This window comes from Denticeps clupeoides, chromosome 1 (assembly GCF_900700375.1).
Source record: "Denticeps clupeoides chromosome 1, fDenClu1.1, whole genome shotgun sequence".
Taxonomy (NCBI): Eukaryota; Metazoa; Chordata; class Actinopteri; order Clupeiformes; family Denticipitidae; genus Denticeps; species Denticeps clupeoides.
The window spans coordinates 27168592-27194801 of NC_041707.1; the positions used below are offsets into that span (position 1 = coordinate 27168592).

Sequence of the window (26210 nt, forward strand, 5' to 3'; positions counted from 1 at the left end):
TCTGGTATGGAGCAGCCACTCAACAGGACAGGATCAAACTGCAACAGACTATACAGATAGCTGAAAGGATCATCTGTGAGTCCCTGCCCTCCATCCAGGACCTGTTCATCTCAAGAACCAGGAAAATGGCATGGAAGATCATCACAGATCTCTCACACCCTGGACACAGACTTTTTGACAGACTCTGGCAGACTATATAGAAGCCCAAAGATCAGGGCCATCCAATAAACGTGTTTCTGATTCCTGCTTGTTCTTGTTCTTCCTGGTTATTCTACCTTCAGTTTTTCCTTCAGCAAGTGAAATGCATGCTCAAGGGGCAGAGGTTGATTTGGCCATTGCATAATATTCCATACCTTTATCTTTAAAAAATTCTGTTCTGAAGCATTTGGCTGACCAGATTATGTTCAAAATTCAACTCACTGCTTTTGTTGGCAGTCACATAGTTATAAAGTTACAGTTACAAGTTAGTATTCTTTAAAGTGGAAGATTTTAAGGTCTGTGCTGTTCTGACCTTAGGGAAAGTTCAGGGATGCAGGGTGGTGGCGATGGCATTGTCCATTGAGCGGTTCAGACAATAGGCAAATTGCAGTGGGTCCATATGTTTCATGACCAGTCTCTCAAGGACTTCATCATGATGGGTATAAGTTTTAACAGAATGGTAGTCATTAAGAAATTACATTGAAGACACTTCTTAGGCACCAGCATGATGGTGCTGGTCTTGAGACATTTTGGAACAACGGGCGGTGCTTAGTGAGATCTTAAAGACATCTGCCAGCTGGTCTGCACATTCTCTGAGCACTATTCCTGGAATGTTATCTCATCCAGCAGCCTTTTGTAAGTTAACTCTGCAAAGACACAGTTTCTTCAGTTTTCCCTGATTGTCTTTTCCGGCGCACTGAAAGACAGAAAAGTGTAAAAAAAGAGCACCATTGTGGAACCAGAGAGGCTGTTGCAATCCATTATCATGCTGCCATCTTGGTTCTTCACATCGGATGGCACTGAGAGGTAGAGATGCTAGAAGGGAGTTACAATAATCCACTTGTGAATAATCCACTGAATCAGTATCTGGGTGATCCGTCTGATATTGCAGGGAAGGAATGTACATTAGCGGGAAAAATTGGTGATGTGAGTCGAGAAGGAAAGCCTTTGTAACCTGAGTGTGGATAAATTAATGGCTTCTTTCATTAATAATGGCTGAAAAGGTGCAGAGGGAATTTGACCCAATGATTGCTTTTACTGTGTACCTCAATCATTCAGAAAAATATTGCTGTTGTATTTAGACAAATCCATCACGTCTCATTGTTCAAAATAAACTATTGCTGTGCCTTTCCTAAAGGATTTTTCTGAAATGTGTAGTATTTTGTCCCATTTTTTTTTAAATTACAGGCTAAACCAGATTGTAACAACAATCCCTGATCTCACAAATGCCTTTTTAGAATAAACAGGAATTAATAACATTTCACAAAATCTGGTTGAACATCTTCTAAAAGGAATGGAAGCTGTTGTAGCTGCAATGGGGGACAATATTAACCCTCTGCTTTGTCTTTGTTCTATGCTTTCAAATGGACCAGCAAACCAGACAGGTAAGATAAAAAAAAACAATAACAAGCAACAATTTCCTTCTGTCTCTCACATAAATAGGCTAGTGGGGCAAGATAATTAATAAGAGGCTGTCCTCATTTTCCTTATCTTGCCATTTCCGCTGAATATGCATTAATATACTGCCTGTCAAATACCCCAGAAGACCCCCTAAATTATCTGTTGCATATAGGTAAAGCATGGGAGTGGAGTGGAGTTATTGGAGTGGATCGGTATAAAATAAATTTTATGTTGAATACAAAACAGTGGATTGACCTTGTTTGGTATTATTCAGTCTGATATTAAATGTGTTTTTGAACATGTGTGTGTCAAATATTATTTGAGTTAAATGGTTGATGCACAATAACTAGGAATTGTTTTTACTCCATGTAAGGTAAGGGGTGACTCCGTAGCCAAAAAGGATTTAAATTGCCAAATCATATCACCATTGGTTCAGCAGAAGCCCAGAGCTGGTGACTGACACACAAGTTATTTGTCTTGTGTGGGTCTTTTGTTTCCCATCCCAGTCTTTTGCGGGTTTTCTGTCTTTCATCCCTCTGAACTTGAGCTTCAAGCCACTCCTGGATTCACTGTTCAACCCGCCTCCGCTATTACTTCAGAGTCTGTGGCTCGACTTATCATGCAACGCACAACTTCTTAGCCAATTGACTGCCATGGGATGCGATACACAGCAGCCACCCAACAGCCACCCAACATTTATTTCTTATATAGCCCATAACCACATACAGTATGTCTCTATGGGCTTTCACAGACCCATTTTGACAAGGACAAGGAAGAACTCCACACAACAAAAAAAGAAAGGAAGAAACCTTGGCAAGTAGTGATACAGAAAATGACCCCCTTCCAGGGTAGAGTGAGCCTGCAATTGGTGTCAGTGCAGGGTTTGTGATGATTTGTCCAAGACAACCCAAGCTGAATACGTAAACATGTGAAGCAAGCTAAACGTGCCAACAGCTGCAGCTAGGCAATGCTGATGACCACCCTACGGTTGGGGGCAGTGGTGGCCTAGTGTGTAAGGAAAAGTGCCAAGGTGCCACTGAGGTGCCATTGAGCAATGTACCATCCCCACTAGGGATGTTGAAAATAATCGATGCATCACAATGCAGATGTAGACAATTCTGCATTGGTGAAGTGTAGAAAGTAATCGATTATATTATTATGATGTTGCTTGGTAATTTTGTGGCAGCGGCATAAAAATTCTCATTAAACAGTAGTGCTGGTGGTTACTGTGACTCTCTGATATGAGTACAGCGCCGCTTCAGGTAGATGATTTGTGCTGCGTGGCACTCGCCGGCCTTGTGCTCGATCAAAGTTGAAATTTGTAGAACTTTGACCTCTGTGCACCCTGACGTATTTTCATGCAACCAATAGAATCAAAGCAGGCAAGGGTTTGTTCTGCCCCTTCAAAACACACACACACAAAGCAGGAATGGAGGAAAATTTAATTTTAACAATCTCTTGAGTGTCCAGGGATCTACAACACAACATTATTGTCTTACCAGGAGTTTAGAAAACAATGCCACTGAAATCCGCGATGAGCACGGTGCTTCAGTTTGGCCTGAGAGCAGCTTTAGATTTTCTCCAATTAGAAGAAAACTGGTATCAGTCCACGTTCACCTGATGCCACGGATGTTTTCCTGGCGTTTGTCATGACCATAGGTGAGGATTGGGACGTAGATCGACTGGTAAATTGAGAGGCTTGCTTACTGGCTCGGCTCCCTCTTCAACCACGACAGATCGGTCTGTCAAGTGGCAAGCCACTCTTTTCCTGTCAAGAACTTTTTTACTGGCTATCATATGTTAAACTAAACAGCACTTCTGTAGCTTGTGACTTATCCCATGAATCACAACATTGTAGTCATTTTAGTTGCATATATTGGTATTGCATAAACATTATTTTACTGAAGTGTTGCACAGTTTTGACACCCGTTACACACTGAAATATTTGGTGCAATAGTTTTGTCTGAATGCTTATAGAGTTCACAAAGGTTTATTGTAGAAGTTCACAAGTGAAACTAGCTTCACATGGCAAGTTTTCAAACTGCTTGTATGGCTTTTGTCATAACTTTATATTGAAGTGCCCAGTAGTAAGGAGCGTGAAACACTACATATATGTCACATTTAATCATAGTTCTGACCCATGTTATGGGGATAAAGTATCAAAATATCCCGTGCATCACATAGAAAATCATCCAGTTGTTACCTATCTGGCCCAACATCGTTTTCACTGCAAATTTCACCTTGGAACTTTGCTCATATGCACATTTGGTTTATAGTAAATGGCCATTTTGGGCCACTGAAAACTGACTTGTAAAATAAGATGTGTAGAAAGAGTGGTAATAATTGATTTGTTCTTCATTGCTGAACATGACTTGACTTTGTGTTTTACTTTCATTCATACACTCATCCATGTCCTCTCTGAGCTCTGTGGGCAATTTACAGAGGAGCCGCACTGGCCCAGATCGCTTTCATGTCAAGTCTGAAGTCTCAAATGACTGAAATGACATTTTCTCATCAGATGCCATCCAAGCTAATACTGCATTGCTGCATGTTTTAGATTAAAATCATTATTATACACACCAGTACCTCAGTGGGCTATGGCCATGTATAATTTATTTGCTTACTATCTAAAATATGGATGATAAAGCTAATAATATTGTCTTTGGTTGAATAACATACAGGTATGCTATTATTCGCTTGTTTGCTGTCTAGGTGAAGACTTTATAGCCAAATTCGATAACAAATGGCACAGGTGAACTTACCATTTACATCAGTGGCTGCATCACTTTGCATGTATTATCAGGAAGTGACAATAAGTCTGCCTGTGGTTGCCCATAACGCTGGGCAACACAATTGAAAAACTGAAATGAATGAAATAAATGTTACAGAGTTTTATGTCATTTGATGATGGAAGAAAGTACTGTTATCCCCTCAGGGCTTGCCTTAGCAAGGCAACGTGTCGTTATGTGCTCTCATGAGAGTAGGGGTTGGCGCTCTGAATATTCTTGTCTATTTGCTTGTGCCTTCTGTACGATTGCATAAATAATTCCTTGAAATGAGTTATTACTCACAAGTCACAACATTCAAGTCTGAGTCAAATCTCAAGTCATCTAAGTCTAAAATGAACTCACAAGTTTTTGTTTGTGCAACTTAAGTGCGACTCGAGTCTGAGTTGTCCCCATCTCTGTGCTGCAATGTTTCCCAATGATAATCACATCACTTTCACTTTATGTAAGAAATTAGTGGACGATAAACTTGCCCTCACAAATCTGTCCATCACGAGGCACCATGTGAGCTATCTTGTTAAACAGAGATAAAAAAGTCAGTTTGAGAAGCTAAAGTAAGCAATATATAAAAAAATTTATAATATATAAAAGTAAGTTTTCTATGTTGTATTTAGATTCTATCATTTTTAATAGCAAATTGTCTAAAATAAACTTTAGTGTTGTAGTATCCTTAAGTCAATGGCTAATTATCAATTCCTAGTTTATTTTGGAGTTCTATAATAGGTGGGCTGAAAGGGGATGAGTTAAAAGCAGGGATGGATTACTGAACAGGCCCCAGGTTCTCAAGATGCTACTGTATATAAAGTCTTATACTGGCTTTGTTATTGTCATTGTGATATACTGTAGTGTAGCATAAATGCATCCTTTGCATTTAACCCATCACCCTTAGTGAGCAGTGGGCACCTCAAGGTCCAGGTACTGCAGATTTTCAGCAGGTGTGAAGAGTCTGTCTGTTCTACTAACTGAATTTAGATTTCTGGAATATCCTGGACTGTTTTGGTGCATTTTCTGAAGTATTCCTTTGTATTATATATATATATATGCATTTTAACTTATACAGCGTTAAATGAAAATATTCAATTTTGGTGTAAGTATCATTTATTTTAAAAATCTGAACAATTAAATGTACTATACAATATTTCATTTTAGTTTAAGTATGTGTGTGTATTAACTAATATGATTTTTTTTTATTTCTTATTTCTTTTTTTTTTTACCTTGATTTCTCAGGAAAAGAGCTGAATCTGAAGCCAGAAAGGGCAGCTTGCTAAATAGCAAAGAGATGCCTTCACATCATCCCACAGATCCTGTGGAATTAAGACGACTTAACTTCCAGACTCCAGGTGAGGATAATGTCTATTTTACAACTATAATAAATTTTTCTTTAAAACCATTGGGCGGTACAGTGGCACAATTGACACCATTACAGTTCAATAATGGTTCACCCTGACAGTGGCTATTTATGCAGTGTGATTAATGGATTACAGCACAATACATGTACAAGTCTCTATACCATATGGGACCTTACATATGGACATTCCCAGACACATTGTGGTAATTTGATTGAAATCACTGTTCCATGTTTTCACCATTTGTGGATAATGGCTTTCCCTGTGTCCCAAATATTTAAAAATTGCTTTATACCCTAGAGGTTTCTAGAGGAACAGAACAGCAGCACCTAGGTCTGTAACTGTGCCACAGGCTCTGCCCCACTTGGATTAATGCAAAAAACATGCAAACATCGGTGTTCCTCCTTTTAGGTTGATTGGCAGGGAAAGGGGATGGGGGAAAAATTGGATCATTTGCCATTCACTCAGTGAATGGCACATTACGTTTTTTTGTCTTTTAATATTATGTTTAGTGGTTAGAGAAAACTTTCTTATACATTCTTTTATATATCTCTCTGTTTCTCTGACCACTTGCACTTATGCACTTCTGAGCTATCATCCTTTTCAGTTTCTGGGAAAAGAATTCTGCATCCTCCATTACAATGCTACTTCTATGCCTGGAGAGGTGGCATATTAGACCTCTCCCTCAGACTCTTCTTTGTCTGTGATAGTCCTCTACCCATGTCAGCCCATTACCCTCCCTCCTGAGGCAAACTGATCTTGAGTGTACTTAATATTTGTGTGGTACAGCATGGTGAATGGTAGTTTCATTGTCACTGTTGCTGAAATGGATCTTGAGTGGTTGGCAATAGAGGCACTTGGCCACTTTTTCTTAGTTTTTTTCCATTAGCTAATGCCCACTTTTATCTGTGCTGAGGATAAAAGACCGTCAGTCATCAGCAACACAGAGATGTATGTTCTCTCCCTACAAGAGTAGAGGGTGTGGAGTAAGAAAGACCTAGCCATTCTGAAAACAGCTATTTGCTGTAGGCATTTATTTCTTAGTTCCATGCCTTCTGATTGTCCTGGGCTGTTGTGAATACAATCCTTTTTTATGGAACACTCAGTCACATAATCCTATATCAATGCTAAGAAAGAGTGGGTAGGAATTTGATACCAAGACTGATTAATAATACCAATACTTTTCAATTATCTTACATATATGCATGTATGTGTAATGTATATAATTAAATTAATAATCTGTGTTAATTTGCGTTAGCATGCCTTCCTGTATTCTGTATTTGTTCTTTACTACCAAAAGCTAAACATTTGAAGTGAAAGTGAAATTATTGCCATTGTGAAATACTGCAGCACAGCACATGGTGTGAAATGTGTCCTCTGCTTTTAACCCATCTCCATTGGTGAGCAGTGGGCAGCCATGACAGGCGCCCGGGGAGCAGTGTGTGGGGACAGGGCTTTGCTTAGTGACACCTCAGTGGCCTGAAGCCAGACTGGTTGGGATTTAGGAGGGTCTTCTGGTTTTGTAGGCAAGTGAGTTACCCACTAGGCTAGTACCACCCTAAGGATCCATGAAACTAAGCATTAGCAAATGATCAGCAATCATCTATATTTTCTTTACATCTATTTGAGTGTCTCTTCTTAACCTCCAGCATTTCTAACCCTCATCATTTTGTGTCTTTAACCAACAGGCATGACCAGTCACCCTCCAATACCTATTATGGACCTGGCTGATCATTTGGAACGTCTGAAAGCCAATGATAACCTAAAGTTATCTCAGGAATATGAGGTATGAATGACTGCATTTTAAAAAAGAGCTAGTATTTTTTTGTTTAATGTTCAAATAATTGGTTATTTGCATGCACACATTGCCAATGTAGTTTTTAAAAGCTGGAGAACATCACGTTAGATGACCAAAGTTAGATACAAAGTACTGCATGAGGCCAGACTGTCTTACTGTCAAATAACTAATTCATTATCGATGCTTAAGTAAAAGTGGTTTTCCTGAGAAATGAAATTAATTTTAAATTGAAATTGTATTAGTACTAATTTAAATTGTAATTTAATTTGTATTTGTGCAAAAATGTGAGATGTAAGCGTACCATCCCAACCACATGTCTTGACTAGGGGTGTCAAACTCTAAGTTAAATCACAACTCAATCACAAAAAGTGGCAAAATTAAACATGATCAAGAGGCATTTAGATGAATGGCATTTGGCAGACACTCTTTTCCAGAGTTACTTAACAAAATTCTTACACACACACACACACACACACAAATAACTTTGAGAGAAAAGGAGAAAAAAATGTCCATCATAAAAATCCCTCATTCGGTTCACTCAGATCCAATCTGTAAATACCTTTAGTGTATTAAGAAAACACAAACTCAAAACAAGATGGTGCCTGGAAAATTCTCTACCTAGAACACACATGCTGGTGATGATGAGTCTGGTAGACAATCTTCTTTGTGGATCAGAGCAAGGAAGAGAAGACTATGCTGTAAGACACAGGGTTTTAACAATGGTAAAAGTGAGAATGTGTGTCAGGGGAAGGGTTTGTGGCATGTAATGAGTTAATGATTAGTAGACTGGGGATGGTGCTCGGATGCAAGTTTGTGTGATGTGTGATGCAGCAAGGACACATTGCGTTGCTGTCACGGTCCCAGTGTGGGACCAGAACATGAGTGTGTGTTGGACAAAACGAGAAACCCCGGTGTGATTGGACGCAGGTAAGCTTCCTCCACTTTGCCACTTTGCATTTTAGGTTGAATTGGGGAAGGGACAGGATAAGAGGGAAGAGTTGAGAGGTGAGGAGATGAACAGGACAAGTCTTACGGGTTGAGAAGGAGCTGAGTTGAGTTGACGAATGCCAATCACTGACTGTGCGGCTGGCAGTGGCCATCTTGCCTATTTAGAGGAGTCACGTTACCTCATATCTGTGTTGCTCCCGGTCACATGGATGGAATCCACGACCGGAAACCGTAGCAGACCTCAAAAGGGCTGTGACCTATGGCAGAGGAAACCTGCAGGTTATGGGCCAGCTCCGCCCAAAGGAGGTAACCTGGCCAGGTGCGCTGATGGTCACAGGTATCGTCCCAGATGTTGGTTGGTTCTCTCCTCCTGGAGACGAAAGTGGAGACGAAAGGGATTCAGTGAGGATTTGATGCAGTCTGACAAAGTTATGGTCTATGAAGTTCCCGCCGCCCGGAGTCCACAAAGGCAGTGATGGAAACTGTGTGCTGGTTCAACTCCAGGACGGTGGAGGAGGTCTCAGCAGCAGATTTGAGCTGGAAATGCTTTTTTTATTTGTATACATATGGATATGCATATGCATTTTAAACAAATTTTTTAACAGATCCTCCACCTTATGGAAATAAAATTATACATGTTACAGTTATACACATCATGCTTTACCAAAAAGCAGAAATAATAGACGTAGCCCTTGGAGGGGGTGCTCTGTCAGGATTGACTGCAGCTGTGCTTATCACCAGTGGCCAATCCTGACGGCGCATAAAGGCCGGACTTTTCCGCCCCTTCAGAAGGGACGGCATTTTCGTGGACGTTAGTGCACTATGTGAATGTGTATTTTCAGTTCTGGCAATCGCCACACGCCTGCGGGTTTGTTTAAGTTCTTCATATAAGTTAAATCGTTTTTGGCCACCGAGCCGCGTTTGTTTATTTGTGTTTATTGTTCATTATATATATAATAAAACCCCCTTCCCAGCATGTCAGACCTCTGCGCTTCCTTCCCCCGTAAGTCCGTAGTCGTGACAAGGGATGCATCGGTACTACAGATTCTTTCCAGTTCTGGCCTTCGGTCCAGTCTCAGGTCCTACACATTTAACTACAAGTACCATAAATCACCAAATTCAACTACCAAATTCAGTCATTCCCTGACACATGCTTACAAATCATGTTCAATTTATACTTAAATCTACATTAAGATAAGTCTGTAACAAAATGTGTAAAAAAAATTAGACTTTCTTTTGGCATGGTAGTTTTCTCTATCATTATATTTTGTTGAAGCCAGATGCTTGGAATTTTTTTATGTTGTGAGCTGTGCCAAGTTTCAGTATATAGACGTGGCCAAAAACAATTATGCAAATACTGGTTTTCACAAAGTTTGCTGCTTCTGTTTTTATTATGAGAATGTTATGAAGAGTGATCAGATGAATTGCAAGGTCTCTCTTTGCCATGGAAATGAACGTAATATAAAATAAAATAAATGCATTGCATTGCATTGCATTGCATAAAAGGGGCTTCATAGACAAGGATATTGCTGCTACTGAGATTGATTAAAATGGTCGATTTAGGTGCAATCATCAAAAACTTCAAGGAGAGAGGTTCAAATGTTGTGAAGAATGATTCAGGGTGCCCAAGAATTTCCACAATGATTCAGCTGCGGGATCGGGATGCCAGTTCTCACCAAGAAAGACATCAACGACAGACTGATATTCTGCAAAAAGTACAGGGATTGGACTGCTTTGGATAGAAGTAAAGTCATAAAGTCAAAGCTCCTTTCCAATTGTTTGGGGCATCTAGAAAAATGATTGTCTAGAGTGCAAACAGTAAAGCATTCTAAAGCAGAACATTCATGTGTGGGGCTGCTCCTTATCCAAGGGAGTGGGCTCACTCACAATTTAACTGGGAACATAGCCATGAATAAAGAATTGTTCCAAAACTTTCATTCATAAACAGTTTGGTGAAGTTCAATGCCTTTTCCATTGTAAGATGGGAAATCCCAGGTCCATGGCACTTTGTGCTTTTGTCTTGCATGAAGGTCTCCCGCCTGTATCTTTGTCAAGTTGTGACACCGCCCAAACCAAAGCAGTCAAAAGTGTCACAATAAGATGTAAAAATGTATAAACCCCCAGTTTTCTGGACCTTTCTCTCCTTGTTTCTCCTGGGCCAGGCTGCTGAAGCCTGGTTCATGGCCTTTTTCTCTCTCTTCCTGTATCCCTTTCTCCTTTCTTTTATTTGGGGTTTTTCTGTAACATTCTGTAACATAACATTTCTGTAACAGACACAACGCTGAAGACTTCTGTGGCACGGGCATGATGTTGTTGGCCTTGAGACACATTGTATCAACGGCGGTGCTCAGTGAATGGTTGAAGATGTGAATTGTTGAAGATGTGAATTGTTAAAGACGATGAGAACATCTGTCAGCTGACCTGTACATCCTCTGAGCACTCTTCCAGGGATGTTATCTGGTCCAGCAGCCTTTCGTGAGTTAACTCTACAAACAGTTTTCCTCATGTCCACCGTGGTTATACACAACACCTGATCACTGGAAGGAGGTTTGGATTTGAGTTGAGACAGTTTGGCCCTTGCTGAGCTTAGGGCCACCTTCCTGAAGCTCACCCTTCCTGAAGGCAGAGCCTCGAGCTTTGAGCAGCTCACGTACCTCTGCAGTCATCCACAGCTTCTTGTTTGATCATGTGTTGATGGACTTGAAGACTGTAATGTCATCAGTGCATTTGCTAATGTAGCTGTTTACTGATGTCGTGCACTCCTCCAAGTTGATGTTGTTGTCGTCGTCATTGGTTGCAGCCTCCCTAACCATTTGCCAGTCAGTGCACTCAAAAGAGTCTTAAAGAGCAGAAATGACTCCTGCTGTCCTCCTTATTGTCCAGGGTTCAGTCGTTGAATAATAGGATGGACTGGATAGTCGGCTAGGATTAGCCTAGTACGGACCCCTGCCCATTTCCCGCACTTCCCGTTTTTTACACATCGCTTGCGGTGGCATTTCCTTCGGGCACAGGCATCAGGTGACACCAGGACCTGGAGGCCTGCTCTCTACAGCAGTCCAAGCACTCACAGTTGTTCTCGTAAGTCAGCCTGTAGGTCAGCACTATGACAAAGGTGGAAGAGGTTTTTTTTTTTGCGATGGTAGACATGGGAAAAAAAAAAAGTCACCACCTGCACAAAGCAAATAGGTAAGAGCCTCCCATACTGAACGTATGATTATGTTCAGATGACAACAACTGATGCAATGAGTAGCTTCAAATTACTGACATGTATAAATCAAACAAAACATATAAGTGTTGCCTGATTCCATCCGCAAGACAAGGAGCAACACAGAAACAAGGTGACGCAACTCCTATAAATAGTCAAAGACTCAACTGATCCTCGTCCTGCACCTCGACCGCTCTATTTTTTGTTCCGCCTCCTTTTTCTGCCCTTTTCTTGTATTGTCTTCACATGAACGTCAACATTCGTTGATATTGCGGCTGACGCTGGTTTCACGTTCGTTATGGAAATCTCCTTGCACCTCTCTGCATTGAGGTTGTCATTTTTACCTACATGCGCTCATTTCCCTGTTCCGCCTTATTGTCGTGACACCAAGGAGATTAAATTATTAAAATATGGTCAAAACTATTAAAAACAGGAAGGATAGGAGATAGTGGATTAGAAAAAAATCTAGAATGATTGTGATTGGCGATCACTGGTGAATTGGGATTAAACAGCTGTCACTATTTAAGAAAACTTTACAATATTGACTGTATTTCGTGACAGTGAAGTGATTGTCTTTGTGAAACACAGCAGCACAGCACACGGTGCACAGAAAAAATGTGTCTTCTGCTGTTAACCCATCACCCTTGGTGAGCAGTGGGCAGCCATGAAAGGTACCCAGGGAGCAGTGTGTAGGGACGATGCTTTGCTCAGTGGCACCTCAATGGCACCTTGGTGGATTGGGATTCAAACCGGCAACCTTCCACTTCCTTAACCACTGCCCCCATTTCACAAAAAAGGAGCTTTGCTGAGATAATCCATCCCTCCTCACAGGTGTGGCATATCAAAGTGCTGATTAAACAGTGGCCTGTGGAATGTCCATTCCTCAATAGCTGTGCAAAGTTGCTGAATATCGACAGGAACTTTGTGTATTCAAAATGCAGTTGAAAACCCACGTATTTCAGACGAATCTAACACTTACACACGCACATGCACACACACTGCACAAAATGTAAAAAAAATACAAATTTTCCTCGTCTAGTACTTAACAATTTCCGAGCATGTTATTTTTCTGACAAGTTAGGCCTTATCAGGGCTCTTAGTTTTGTAAACTCAAAATCTATAGAAATCCAACGAGAATTGCTGGTGTCTTCCTCTTGTAAGTCGCTTTGAATAAAAGCGTCTGCAAAGTAAAGTAAAGTAAAATGCCATCAATAAACTGCACCTGTGTTCGTTGTCCATAACAAACACCTGCCCATACCATAACCCCACCGCCACCATGGGCCACTCAATCCACAACGTTGACATCAGCAAACCACTCACGCACATGATGGCACACACATTGTCTGCCATCTGTCTTCAACAGTGAAAACTGGGACTCATCCGTGAACATAAGGCTTTTCCAACGTGGCAGACGTCATCAAATTGCCCACTCAAATCGCTCTGGTAGACATGCCTGCAGTCAGCATGGCAACTGCACCTGCAGTGAAATTGTGCCCTTTTATTGTTGGCAGTATACGGCACAATATTTATGTTGTCTAATCAACACCTTGATATAACACACTGGGATGGATTATCTTGGCCAAGGAAAAGTGCTCTCTTAAAACAGATGAACAGATCGGTTTTATTTGAGAGTAATGGGTCTTTTGTGTAATTAGAAAGTGTTTTAGATCTCTGAGTTCAGCTCATGAAAAATGAAAACAAAAAAACAAATGTGTTGCATTTATATTTTGGTTCAGTGTACATACAATGTATACAGTATACAATGTATAAGATATTTACTGGCAGGCCATTAATAATACACATCAAAATTTGTATTGTCACTACCCCAAAGAAGGGGAGGCACAGGTGCTTTAACATAGGAATCTGTTTGGGGAAAAAAGGAGTAAGGAAACAGGGAAAGGAAAGGTTCAATCATACGGAGAACACATGCACAATCAGACCACGGAAATGCATGCCCACACACTACACTCACCCAAAAGTTTGATATACCTGTGGGTCCGTTCAGGGTCTGCCCGGCGGCCCTGCCAGCCCACTCACCATACACAATAATGACATAACACGTGGCCGTGGCCCATTAGGGGTCTGCCCTACGGCCATGCCAGACCACTTTCCACACACATGACATACGCATTTCCATTTCCTATTTAAACCTGGTAATGCAAGCGGCCACATTTGTGGGTGTGCAGAGCAAGCTGTAACTGCTGCAGAGGCTCAGGTCTTTTGGAGTACAGGGGCCACTTCTGAAGACTTTTTATGACACTGTAGTGGCATCAGCCATCATTTACGGTGTAGAGTGCTGGGGCAACAGCATCTCTTCTGGGGACAGGAAGAGACTGAACAGGCTGATCCGGAGGGCCAGCTCTGTTCTAGGATGCCCTCTGGACCCAGTGGAGGTGGTGAGTGACAGGAGAATGGTGGCTAAGCTGTCCTCCCTGTTAGACAACATCTCCCACCCCATGTAGGAAACTCTGAAAGCACTGAGCAGCTCATTCAGTGGCATGCTGCTGCACTCATGATGTGGGAAGGAGAGGTTCAGGTCTTTTCTTCCAGCCGCTCTCAGACTCTGCAACAAAGACCTCACAGTTGGACACACACAGACAAACAAACACTCACTGGCACGCAAACACACACATCATATAGTTACCAATTGTACAGGTGTACCCATTGTACATGTGTAGACACCAATTGTACATTGTGTAGATAAATACATATACATATTTCTTTTTTGCTGCTCTAACCTTTGTTCTATCCACTTTCTGCTGTGACAAATGCAATTTTCCACTTGTGGGACTAATAAAGGTTTATCTTATCTTATCTTATCTTCACATTCATAAAGTAAACTTGTGAAGACTTGCCTGCCTCTGTTGTGTCACTCTGCGCTGGGGTTTTTAGTCCTCACTGACACACGCTCTCTCTTCTCTCTGTTTCTCTGTGACAACCACGACATAGTCACACTCACTCTCATACCATACACAATGATGGACAGAACCACAATACCGGACCCGGAACACTGGTGCAGGTACTTCTGTAGAGGGAAACCATGGGTAGAAAATCAGGAAGGGGCCAGGCCTGCACTCAGTGCCCTGGGACCGGAAATCACACCCAGCTCATGCAGGACACAAGGGAGGATCGTTACATGTATAGTTATTTTTGCCAACCTGTTATATTATAGTTTCACTCAGTTAAAATTTGCATTATTCTAGTTAGAATTATCCATGATCATGTTTTAGTCTAGTTTAAGTCAATGAAAACTTTTGACCTCAAGAATGGAGGTGTTTCATTAATAACTTTATTATTAGTGTTTTGTTTTTATTAATTGAGAGATGATTATTCAAAGTGATGCTTGGAGCGCTTATGGATGGGATCAATGAAAGTTTCAGAAGATTTCACTGTAAGAGAGCAACATGAACAATTCCACAATGCCTTTTCAGTGGTGGATGTGTTGCATTTTGCCTTGATACACTGATGCCATTTTCTGATTGGCTGGTGAGTGACAGGCTAGGACTCAGGGGTAAAGCACGTTTCTTACTGTGCCTCCAGATGGGAGATACAGGAAACAGAAACCATGATATAATAAGGTCTTGTCTTGTGAATGAAAATTAAGCGAAATTTTAGTGTAGTTTGTATTTTGAACACCATGTATAGTTTCTTTATTATTCATCAACAATATTACATGATATATTCCGTTATAGCTATCATCACATGACAAATTGACAAAGATATTTTGTCATAACTTTTACATGTATAAATAGTTACAAGTTATTATGTAATTATATCACAGGATGGATGTGGCCTGCAAGAGTTGAATTTGAATTTTGTTTTGCTAATTGCACATTGCAAACTGAACAACAGTACTGCACTTTGCACTTTTAATTGAAGTATTACACCCTGCATTTTAACCTCTAACTACTCACTGTTCTATTATTATTATCATCATACTATCATATCACTACTAATATTAATACTATCATTATTATCATAGTATATCATAGTACTATAAATATATCCATACACTGATATATTTGATATATTATCATATTGTTCTACTTATCTGCCTGGTTTATCTAGTTTTTCTCGACATGCACTATATTAGTGGTCGGTGAACAATGTCCTTGTTATGTTTTGTGTGTTATTCAATTTGCAAGGTCTCTTTGCAATCATGAATCCCAAAGCTTCAGAATCTTGTCTCTGTGTACTCGTATATGGTGAGATAACAATAAAGTTGACTTTGACTTACTCAAAGTGATGCTTGAAGTGATGCTCCGACTGCCTATGGATGGGGTTAACAAATTTTGGGGATATTTTGTTATAAGTAACAGATTAACGTGAATAATTCCAGGATGCAGAATGTCAATTTTTTTACATCAAGATTGTTACATCAAGTAAAGAATTAGCTTCGACATTTTTTCAAATGTATATGTGCTATTGTAACCATACGGGGGTTTGAAAATGGCAAACAGCATTTGAAGCATTTTGAACAATGGTTATGTGGAGGCAGAATGACACAATTGAAAATGAGTACATTGGTCCCAGGAATTGTGACAAGGGGCTGTGCACCTGAGAAGGGGAACCTTAGAGTTAAAGGGAGATTAAAGTAAGGAAATGTATAGTAAAAAAAAAAAAAAAAAAAAAAAAAAAAAAAAATATATATATATATATATATATATATATATATATATATATATATATATAGATATATATATATATATATATATATATATATATATATATATATATATATATATATATATATATATATATTCTATCCATGTGACCTGTCTTATACAATTAATAATAGTGTTTTGACCAAGAGGGGAACATTGGTATAACATAGGTAGATAATGTTATTTACATAAAACAGAATAAGAATACAAGACATTTTTGTGACATTGTGCTGAAACAGATAATGAATCATAGCTACCTCACTGGAAACCATAAAGTGGCACCATTGCACAAGAGTTCTACTGGCATCTACCAAATCCAGATTCTCTTGTAGAATGTTCTTATTTTTCCAGAATCTGGTGGGAATGTTGTCAAATATGGCCCATATATAATTACTCGAGGTCACCAAACTCTTTACTTCTTAGATCCTAAACAGACCTATTTAGAACACCTGCTATCTTTTAAAAAATTAAAATATTGGACATAAATGACCAGGTGCATATTCTGTTTGCAAGCTAAGAAAAAATTATAATATAATGTACTTATTGTTTATTCTATATCAACATTTTCATCTTGCAGTCTATTGATCCAGGGCAGCAGTTCACATGGGAACACTCCAATTTGGAAGTGAACAAACCGAAGAACAGATATGCCAACGTGATTGCCTATGATCACTATAGAGTGCTTCTGTCTGCCATTGACGGTAAGTTCAGTGATTTTTTTTCTTTCATTCTGCACACTTTACTCCAGTTGCCTTCTTAACCATAGTATTCAACCATCATCCAAAAACTCAGCAATTGAGCAAACAAGTAATATAAAACAATAAATGTGTTGCACTGACAGGATTCAAACCAGACAAGTTGCAACTATATAGCAGAATTTCATGTTACAAAATTCCTGTTGCTGATCCGGCTTAAGATATATTGGCACACACTGCAGTCAGCTTTGGGAACAAATAAATTGATAAGAATGACAATAATGGAGTTGGAGTTGTGATAATCAAAAGTGGCCCAATGCTAAGTTAATGGGAAATATTTATCAGAAAAATATTTAAACTAAGAAATAGTTGTGATAGTTAATAACCTCTCATGAAATAATATTAAATGGTGGTGTCACATTTTCTGGTTCTCCAGTTGCATGTTTCACAGATCAGAGTTTTGTGATTCCCTGATTACCTTGTTTTCATCTGTTGAAATGAATATAAATGTAGCCTTTCTGTGTATTTCCCTTGCTCTGATAACATACCTGTTTATGTCGATGCCCTTCTTAATATATTAAAATCCTTGTGAGTGTTTGTGAGTGGAGTGTCTGCATCCCTTTTCCTTACCACTCAGAGAGGGACCCCCTCCAGGTTAGAGTGAGCATGCATTAGATGTCAGAGCAAGGTTGGTCATTTGGTCAAGAAAACAAAACTTTGTATTGGCAAGGATGGTATCAAAATAATCCAAAATTGTGCATTGGAAAAATGACTCCATGAACTGGTCCAGTGTAATGGTCCACGGTGAATGTCAATTCTGATGATATTGGTCCATGTAAAAAGAGCGTGTGGTGGGGTGAGAGAGCAGAGAGTAAAAAACTCCTTCTCCCTCCACACAAAAGCACTGTCCTGCGATGCCCAATCTTACATCCATTTGAAGATCGACAGCGTCTAAGAGTTGCTCAGGAGGAGAAAGAATAAACACAGGTGGCTGAGACTGCTTGGCTATGATAGAATGCCTGGGTACATATTGAGTACAACAATACTGTCAATGGTCTTATCTAGAACTGCCTATATGAGATGATTGTCATAATGTAAGTGGGTTTTACTGTTATGAAATACTAAGCTAGCCTTGATTAAAATATAAGATTTTGTTAATTGTTGCTATCAAAAAGAACCTGGAGCCTTGTGAGTGTTGTTCTTGTGTAAGGCAGTAGTAAGGAAACAAGTCATCCAAGAAATAAAGGACCAATTCAAACAGAATTTTATAAGTGTCACATGATTCCATCCATCCGTGACCGGGAGTAGCACAGAGATGAGGTAACTCCCATAAATTGGCAAGATGGCCACTGCCAGCTGCTCAGTCATTGATTGCCATTCGTCAACTCGGCTCCTTCTCCACCTTAACTAAGTAAGATTTATCCTGTTCATCTCCTCACCTCTTAACTCTTCCCTCTCATCCTGTCCCTTCCCCAATTAAACCTAGAACGCAAACAACAACATCTGTGTGGGGTTGCGGCTCACGCCGGCTCTCATTCGTAGATTAAACCGGACAAAGCTGACCTGCCTCTTTGCATCCAGTCAAACCAGGGTTTCTCGTTTCTTCCAACATGTGCTCACGTTCTGGTCCCGTGCTGGTACTTTGACAATAAGTAATTGAAAATTTTACAGATAGACTGTGAGATCTTTTCTGGTCGGATTTTGAACTTGTTGTTTGCTGAGAGATGATCCTGAACATCCACTAAGTAGAGCATCACAGTAGTCAATTACAGTAGTCTTAACATTACAAATGCATTTACCAGTTTTTATACATCATGCATAGTAAGATGAAAGAAAGCAGTCTTACTGTCAAAGCGGTACCGAAGCGGCGAAGAGGCATGATGACTAGAATGAGCAGCTGGGTGCCAAATGAGGACTCTGACCCAATGGATGTCAGTCTGTTTACCACCCTATGTTGTCCTGCCTCTCCTCTGCCCCCCACTGTTCTTGGGGCACATTAGCGGCAGTGGTGGCCTATTGGGTAAGGAAACGGACCCGTAATCTGAATATTGCCAGTTTGAATTTCGAACCAGTAAGGTGCCACTGAAGTGCCACTGAGCAAAGCAGCAACCCCACACACTGCTACCCAAGCACATTTCATGCCTGCCCACTGCTCACCAAGGGTGATGGATTAAAATGAGAGGACACATTTTGTTCTGTGCACCATGTGCTGTGCTTGCTGTGTTTCACAATGACAGTCATTTAACTTTCACTTTCACATCATGCCTCAAGGTCACTTTCCATATTTTTTTGGTTTTCTGGTCCCATGTTTGCCTGACCAGAGTTTTGTGTCCACATGATCTTGTGATTCCCTGATTATCTGGATTGTCACCTTCATTCATCATTGTGTGAGTGGTGCATTTGCATCTATTTTTTTTCTACCACATGTTTCTTAAAGGTGAAGAAGTTTAATTGGATTAATATGCATGCATTACGTACACTGGGTACGGAAATGTTTTACTCTTTGTTATATTGCAATATATACATTGTTATCTTGATTTGCTAAAATTATTTAAGTTCATTTCTAATGTACACACAGCACCCCATATTGACAGAAAAATACAGAATTGTTGACACTTTTGCAGAATTAACAAAGAAAAACTGAAATATCACATTGTCCTAAGTATTCAGACCCTGTGACACTCATATATTTAATTCAGGTGTTGTCCATTTATTCTGATCATCCTTGAGATGAATCTACACCTTCATTTGAGTCCAGCTGTGCTTGATTATACTAATTAGACTTGATTAGGACAACCACACACCTGTCTATAAAGGACCGGGTGGTAGTAGCCTAGAGGGTAACCCACTCGCCTATGAACCAGAAGATCCGGGTTCGAATCCCACTAACTACCATTGTGTCCCTGAGCAAGACACTTAACCCTAAGTGGCTCCAGGGACACTGTCCCTGTAACTACTGATTGTAAGTCGCTCTGGATAAGGGCGTCTGATAAATGCTGTAAATGTAAATGTAGGACCTTTGTCACGCTGGCGAGCTGACGGGGGAAGGAAGAGGGTCATCTGGCTTCCTCTCTGAGCTCTCCAAGACCTCCTCAGGGGGCACGGCCAGGATCTCGGGAGGTGCGACCTTCTCGCTGCCCTCCAGTGCTGGGCTTTCTTGGTGAAGGGGCAGAGTCCGATCCCTGGCTCAGGCTCTGGTCGATCAAACTCCCCTCTCAGTCTCTGTAGGAAGTCCCTGTCTCTCCCTGCTGCCAGAGGGCTGTGCCCCAGCCCCATGCTGACCCAGTCAGACGCGTGAGGATGGTGGTGATCTTCTCCGCGTCTGAAAGGGAGGGAAGAGCAGCAAAGTACACACCACAGGATGTTATAAAAGACTGGCGTGTACTTGCTGCTCCACTGAATGGTCCCGGGACCCTTCAGATGTCCCACACGGGGCTGGGCGCATCGGTGAAGTTGGTGGTGAGGGGGTGGACATTCTCTACAGCAGGCAGGGGCGCTGGTGCTGTGCTGCCATTCAGCTGGGGAACATCCGGGCAGAGGAAAGGCGGGTCGGCGACCGGAGCTGGAGAGGCGGATTCCCTGCAAGGCATTTCACGTCTTCGTCACCCTCGTCATCGTCTGTGTCTCCCTCGTCTTCCTCATACCCCCTGAAATCACGTGGGTCATCACAGACGTCGCGACCATCTCGAACGCTATAAAAAAACCTGAAGGTTTTTTTTACTTTACTGCTATAAAAAAACCTGAAGGACTCCAAGATTGAGATTCTCTGGTCTGAAGAGACCAAGAAAGAATGATAGCTTAATTCTAAGCGTATGTGTGGAGAAAACCAGGCATTGCTCATCACCTGTCCAATAGGGTTGCAACAGTGAAGCATGGTGGTGGCAGCATCATACTTTTGGGTGTTGAGCAACTGCAGGAACAGAACAACTGGTTGCAACTGAGGGAAAGATGAATGCGGCAAAGTATAGGAATAACACCTTCTCCCGAGTGCTCAGGACCTCAGACGAAAAAAAGGATTACCTTCCAACAAGGCAATGATTAAGCACACAGCTAAAATAACAAAGGAGTGGCTTCACAACAACTCCGTGACTGTTCTTGAATGGTCCAGCCAGAGCCCTGGCTTAAATCCAATTGAGCATCTCTGGAGAGACCTAAAAATGGCTGTTCACCAATTGAGCATCTCTGGAGAGACCTAAAAATGGCTGTTCACCAACCTTCCAACCTGCCAGAACTGGAGAGGATCTGCAAGGAGGAATGGCAGAGGATCCTTAAATCCAGGTGTGAAAAACTTTCATCTTTCCCAAAAAGACTGATAGCTGTATTGGATCAAAAGGGTGCTTCAACTAAATACTGAGCAAAGGGTGTGAATACTTACGACCAGGTGATATTTCAGTTTTTCTTTGTTAATAAATCTGCAAAAATGTCAACAGCTCTGTGTTTTTCTGTATGGGATGCTGTGTGTATATTAATGAGGAAAAAAATTACTTTTGAAGGATTTTAGCAAATGGCTCCAATATAACAGAGTGAAAAGGGGGACCTGAATATTTTCTGTGCTCATTGTATGTAAAGAGAGAAATTAAAAAAATAGTGGATTAGGGTGGTGTCACATGATTCTATCATGTGACTGGGAGCAAAACGGAAACGAGGTAACGTGACTCCTATAAATTGGCTAGAGAGCAGCTGCCAGCTCGGTCATTGAATGACACACGTCATTAGACTCGGCTCTGAAACACTCACTCAAAGTAAGATCATAACTGTCCTCTCTGTATCCTGAATCCTGAACTCCTTCCTGTCGTCTTGTTCTGTCCTGTCTTGTGCCTTAAAACGCGAACGACAACATCAGTGTGGTGTTGCGGCTCGCGCCGTCCACGTTCGCAGATTAACGCAGAGGAACTTACCTGCCTCTGTGTGTCCCGCCGCACCGAGGTTTCTTGTCTCCTCCTACACGTCTCTCTTGTTCTGATCCCGGTTCGTGTGACAGGTGGAGGTATATGTAGTATGGTTACTTTTATTAGTAGAAACTGAAATTAAATAGAAGACGTGTCACGTCCGAGAGCTGATGGGGAAAGGATCCTGACAGCATGAAATTGTGTATTAGATTAATACATTTCTCTGCTTTCTGTAGGGACGCAAAAGCTGTCTTTTCTCATCAAACACGTTTTTTTTATATTTCTGCATTTTTTCCCAAGTATTGAACTTTAAATAAACATTTGTTCATAGGCCATAGCCCTGATAGACAAGGGAACATAATGTTTTTGTTCTTTGTGCAGTCTTTTCAGTCCTGTTTCCTCCAAAACCAACTGGACTATTTGGAACAACCTTTTTTTGAGAACCATAACCTTGATGACTGTGAACCTTCAGAGATACTCCTCCAAAAACATTTTGCGCATAACATAATACAAAATATATATTTTGTTGAAACAAACAATGAGCATAAGATTAATACAGGATTAATAAAATGCATAAGAGGATTAATCAACATCATTAAATCAAGACTTTTTTTTATTATGTGTTAAGAATGTCAGGATTTTATTAAATGTCTATTTATTGTGTTCTGAAATTGAAAGTGAAGTGATTGTTATTGTGATACACTTCAGCACAGCACACGGTGCACACAACAAAATGTGTCCTCTGCTTTTAACTCATCACCCTTAGTGAGCAGTGGACAGCCATGAAAGGCGCCCGGGGAGCAGTGTTTGGGGACATTACTTTGCTCAGTGGCACCTCAGTGGCACCTTGACGGATCGGGATTTGAACCGGCAACCTTCTGATTTCCTTAACGGCTAGGCCACCACTGTCCCAAAAGACAAATTTTTTTCATGTCTTCCTTTGTCATCTGCTGTGAGACCACAGAGAATCCACAGACACGATCACAGTGGAAAATCTGCCCAACATGAGTGGTGGAATTGACCTGATCGATGTAAATCCAGAAAAAACTAAAAATTTAATATATTTATATGGTCACATAGTTCTGCATGTTGTTCTTGATTTCTGAACATTGAAAGTGAAGTGATTGTCACATCTGATACACAGCAGCACAGCACACGGTGCACACAGTGAAATTTGTCCTCTGCATTTATCCCATCACCCTGAGTGAGCAGTGGGGAGCCATGACAGGCGCCCGGGGAGCAGTGTTAGTGTATGAGAGCAATTACCAACTAACTGGCATTTATGAGGTGCAATACAAACCTGTCAGGATCCAGTCTGGAAGGTGATACTCGGACCGGAGTTTCGTAACATTTGTCCTATGTTATTATGATTCCTGATTGTTTTCACCTGTGTGCCTGTAAAAGGCTACCCTTGCTCATTGCAAGTGTCTGCCAAACTATGTAATCCATGACTGCAACAGTACATTTTGACAGTAAAGGAGTTGATGTTTCACTGATATTTTTTGAAGAAGTATTTTTTGGCAGTTTTACACTCTGTCATTAGGGCTACTTGTTTATATCCACATTATTACTAGATTCTTTCCATTTTATTTTGAGTAGTTCCATGTAGGCAAGTATTCTAACCCGGCAATTTTTTTTACTTGCTGGAAAAATCTTTGTTTTGTGATATTTCATTTTCTATTCAGTTTAAATTAATGTGACTTAATTGTCTCGATTCCCTGTCCATCATAGCTGTACAGCTTGGCTGAGGCCAGAGGTGGGGTGTCGGAAAGGGGGTGTTTTTTAAATTTTCTCATAAACAGTTTTTGCTTCTCTCACTTTTTATATAATTAAACCTGTGAGAAAAGGAGAGGGAAAGGAGAAGGAAAGCTGGAGTGTGGGCGTCTGAGAGACGTGAGGTACATGCAGATGAGACTTATCTCCAGCATGCATGTGTGCACAAGGCTCCTGCCTGCCAGTTCCGAAGCATTGAGTAGCTGTCAGCCTCCTCCTCAGTGGACTGGAAAAGACCATGCTTCTTTCAACTAAAGGGAGCCCACAAGCAAGAGAATATTTGAGGCTTTCGATCTAACCTTATCATTCTGTGTGTAAGTCAGTAAATGAAATGAGTTTTCAGTAAGTGAAAAAAAGGTTTGACTTCTTTTGAAATCTTTGTGTCTTATAAATATTTTACATAAACACATTTAAATATTTATACTAAAAGATTAATTCTTATTCATTCTAAATCTATGTTATTTCTATTATTATATATTTGATTCCAATTATTAATTCTTGATTAGTTATTGATTAATTCTAAAATTCTGATTAATCAGTGTTTCTAAGATGGCTGAATGAGAGCTCAGATTGCTTGTTTCTATATAGGAAAAGGTGTATTTAAATTACAGTTACTTATTTAAAGATTCATGATTATAATTTTAGTTACATCTTAATTCTGCATACAAATCCTTGCCGATATGTGTAATAATAATTAAATTACCAGGCAGAAACTTTTTGTGTTGGAGCTGGATTGTTCACGTCCACTGGACTGTCCTGCCACTTAAAGCAAATCACTAAACAGTCAAATCAACATTTGCATCTGAGCCCTGCCCAAGCCCAACAAGTACAGCTTTTAAAAAGCCCGAACTCATTTACAGCCCAACATTACTGCGGCAATGGATGTTGGCCAACCGGACTTCACCAGCATGCTTCGTGCATGCGTCGAGCACTAGACTAAGAGGAAAAGGAAATGTGTGGGGAAATAACCAGTTTGGATGTGCAAATTTGAATGTTGAATATTGAGATGTGTGGTACACAGTTTAGTGTAGTCGCTGCATTCTAGATAGCCATTGGTTGTTTTGTACTGGTGCAAGCAAAACAAATTTGCCAGAGACAAGTCCCTGAGTGAACATTGGTTATTTCTGATTTGCCATGCTCCCTGCAATTGAAGGGTGTGGGCTCCCTGGTGGTACACAGTCTCAGTCTTTAAATCTAAACTGTTCACTATGGCCTTCTGTTAATGCTGCTGATGTTAAAATCCCAGACACAGTGTCGATTATCAAGTCATTCACTTAATCATAAGCATAGACATGTAGTTCTTTCAATATATACAGGTTGGATTTGAGATAATAAAATTAAATGGGTCAGTTTTAGCTTTGATTCTATAAAAAAAAAAACATTTTTGAACATGCCATTAGATCATTAAAGGGTCTTGCAATCTTTGAAAAGTCCTTGATAAATCTCCTGTAATTTTCTGCTAGGCCAAGAAAGGATTTAAGATCTTTGATATTAGTTGGTCTGAGCCTAGTTGGGGATGCAGAAATCTTGTCATGGTCAGTTTGTTTCCTAGTGTCCTAGATACTTCACCAAACAACATTTCTCAGGTGATAGTTTGAGCCCAAACTCTTTCAGCCTGTTCATCCACCTCACATAAGCCTCTCTTCATGCTCTTCAATGGTCTCAGAGAATTCTATAAGATCATTTAGGAACACAATAACTTCCTTTAGGTTCAGGGAGCTCATGCATAAGTGGGTAGCCTAGCGGTTAAGGAAGGGACCACATAATCAGAAGGTTGCCGGTTCGAATCCCGGTCCGCCAAGGTGCCTTCTCTACAATATCAGACGAATCCGCCCTTATCTGTCAACCTAGGCCACCCAACTACTGGTTCAGTCCTTAGTAATCTCAAGACTGGACTATTGTAACTCCCTTCTAGCTGGTCTTCCACTATGTACCATCCGACCTCTACAACTAATACAAAATGCAGCAGCACGACTAATCTTCAACCTTCCCAAATTCTCCCACACCACCCCTCTGCTACGCTCCCTCCACTGGCTCCCAGTAGCTGCACGCATCAGGTTCAAAATACTGATGCTGGCCTACAAAGCCAAACATAGAGTAGCCCCATCCTACCTCACAGCCCTTATTACACCTCGCGCTGCACCTCGCATACTCCGAGCCTCCAGTACTGCTCGTCTGGTCCCTCCATCTCTGAAGGTAAAAGGAAAACATTCATCTAGACTCTTCTCTGTCTTGGCCCCTCGGTGGTGGAATGAACTTCCCCTCGATGTCAGAAGAGCTCAGTCACTGAGCACCTTCAAACGACAGCTCAAGACCTTCCTCTTTAAAGAATATTTAGATTAAATTGTAATTTTCTTGTTGTCGAACTTGTGTACAGAATCTACAACAGAGTGAATAAAATAGATGTATTCATAGTTGGGGTCCTAGTGAACCGGAATTGATCTCTTCATTGATGGTAACTTAAGCACGTTGTAAGTCGCTCTGGATAAGGGCATCTGCCAAATGCC

The 26210-nt window shown here is 40.7% G+C and overlaps 1 protein-coding gene across 38 annotated transcripts in view; it reads left to right on the forward strand.

The window, feature by feature from the left end:
• Nucleotides 1-26210, forward strand: part of LOC114786615 (receptor-type tyrosine-protein phosphatase delta) — a 403565-nt gene that overhangs the window by 353156 nt on the left and 24199 nt on the right. For 28 of the 38 annotated variants that reach the window (XR_003749232.1, XM_028973883.1, XM_028973864.1 and 25 more), the window contains 4 exons: nucleotides 1572-1583; nucleotides 5613-5725; nucleotides 7420-7517; nucleotides 16924-17047. Coding sequence is in view for 37 of the 38 variants with exons in the window: in XM_028973883.1 (XP_028829716.1) it covers nucleotides 1572-1583; nucleotides 5613-5725; nucleotides 7420-7517; nucleotides 16924-17047 (347 nt within the window). In the remaining variant the exon portion in view is untranslated. The remainder of the gene's footprint in view (nucleotides 1-1571; nucleotides 1584-5612; nucleotides 5726-7419; nucleotides 7518-16923; nucleotides 17048-26210) is intronic. The other 10 variants (XM_028973949.1, XM_028973975.1, XM_028973968.1 and 7 more) reach the window with 1 other exon arrangement.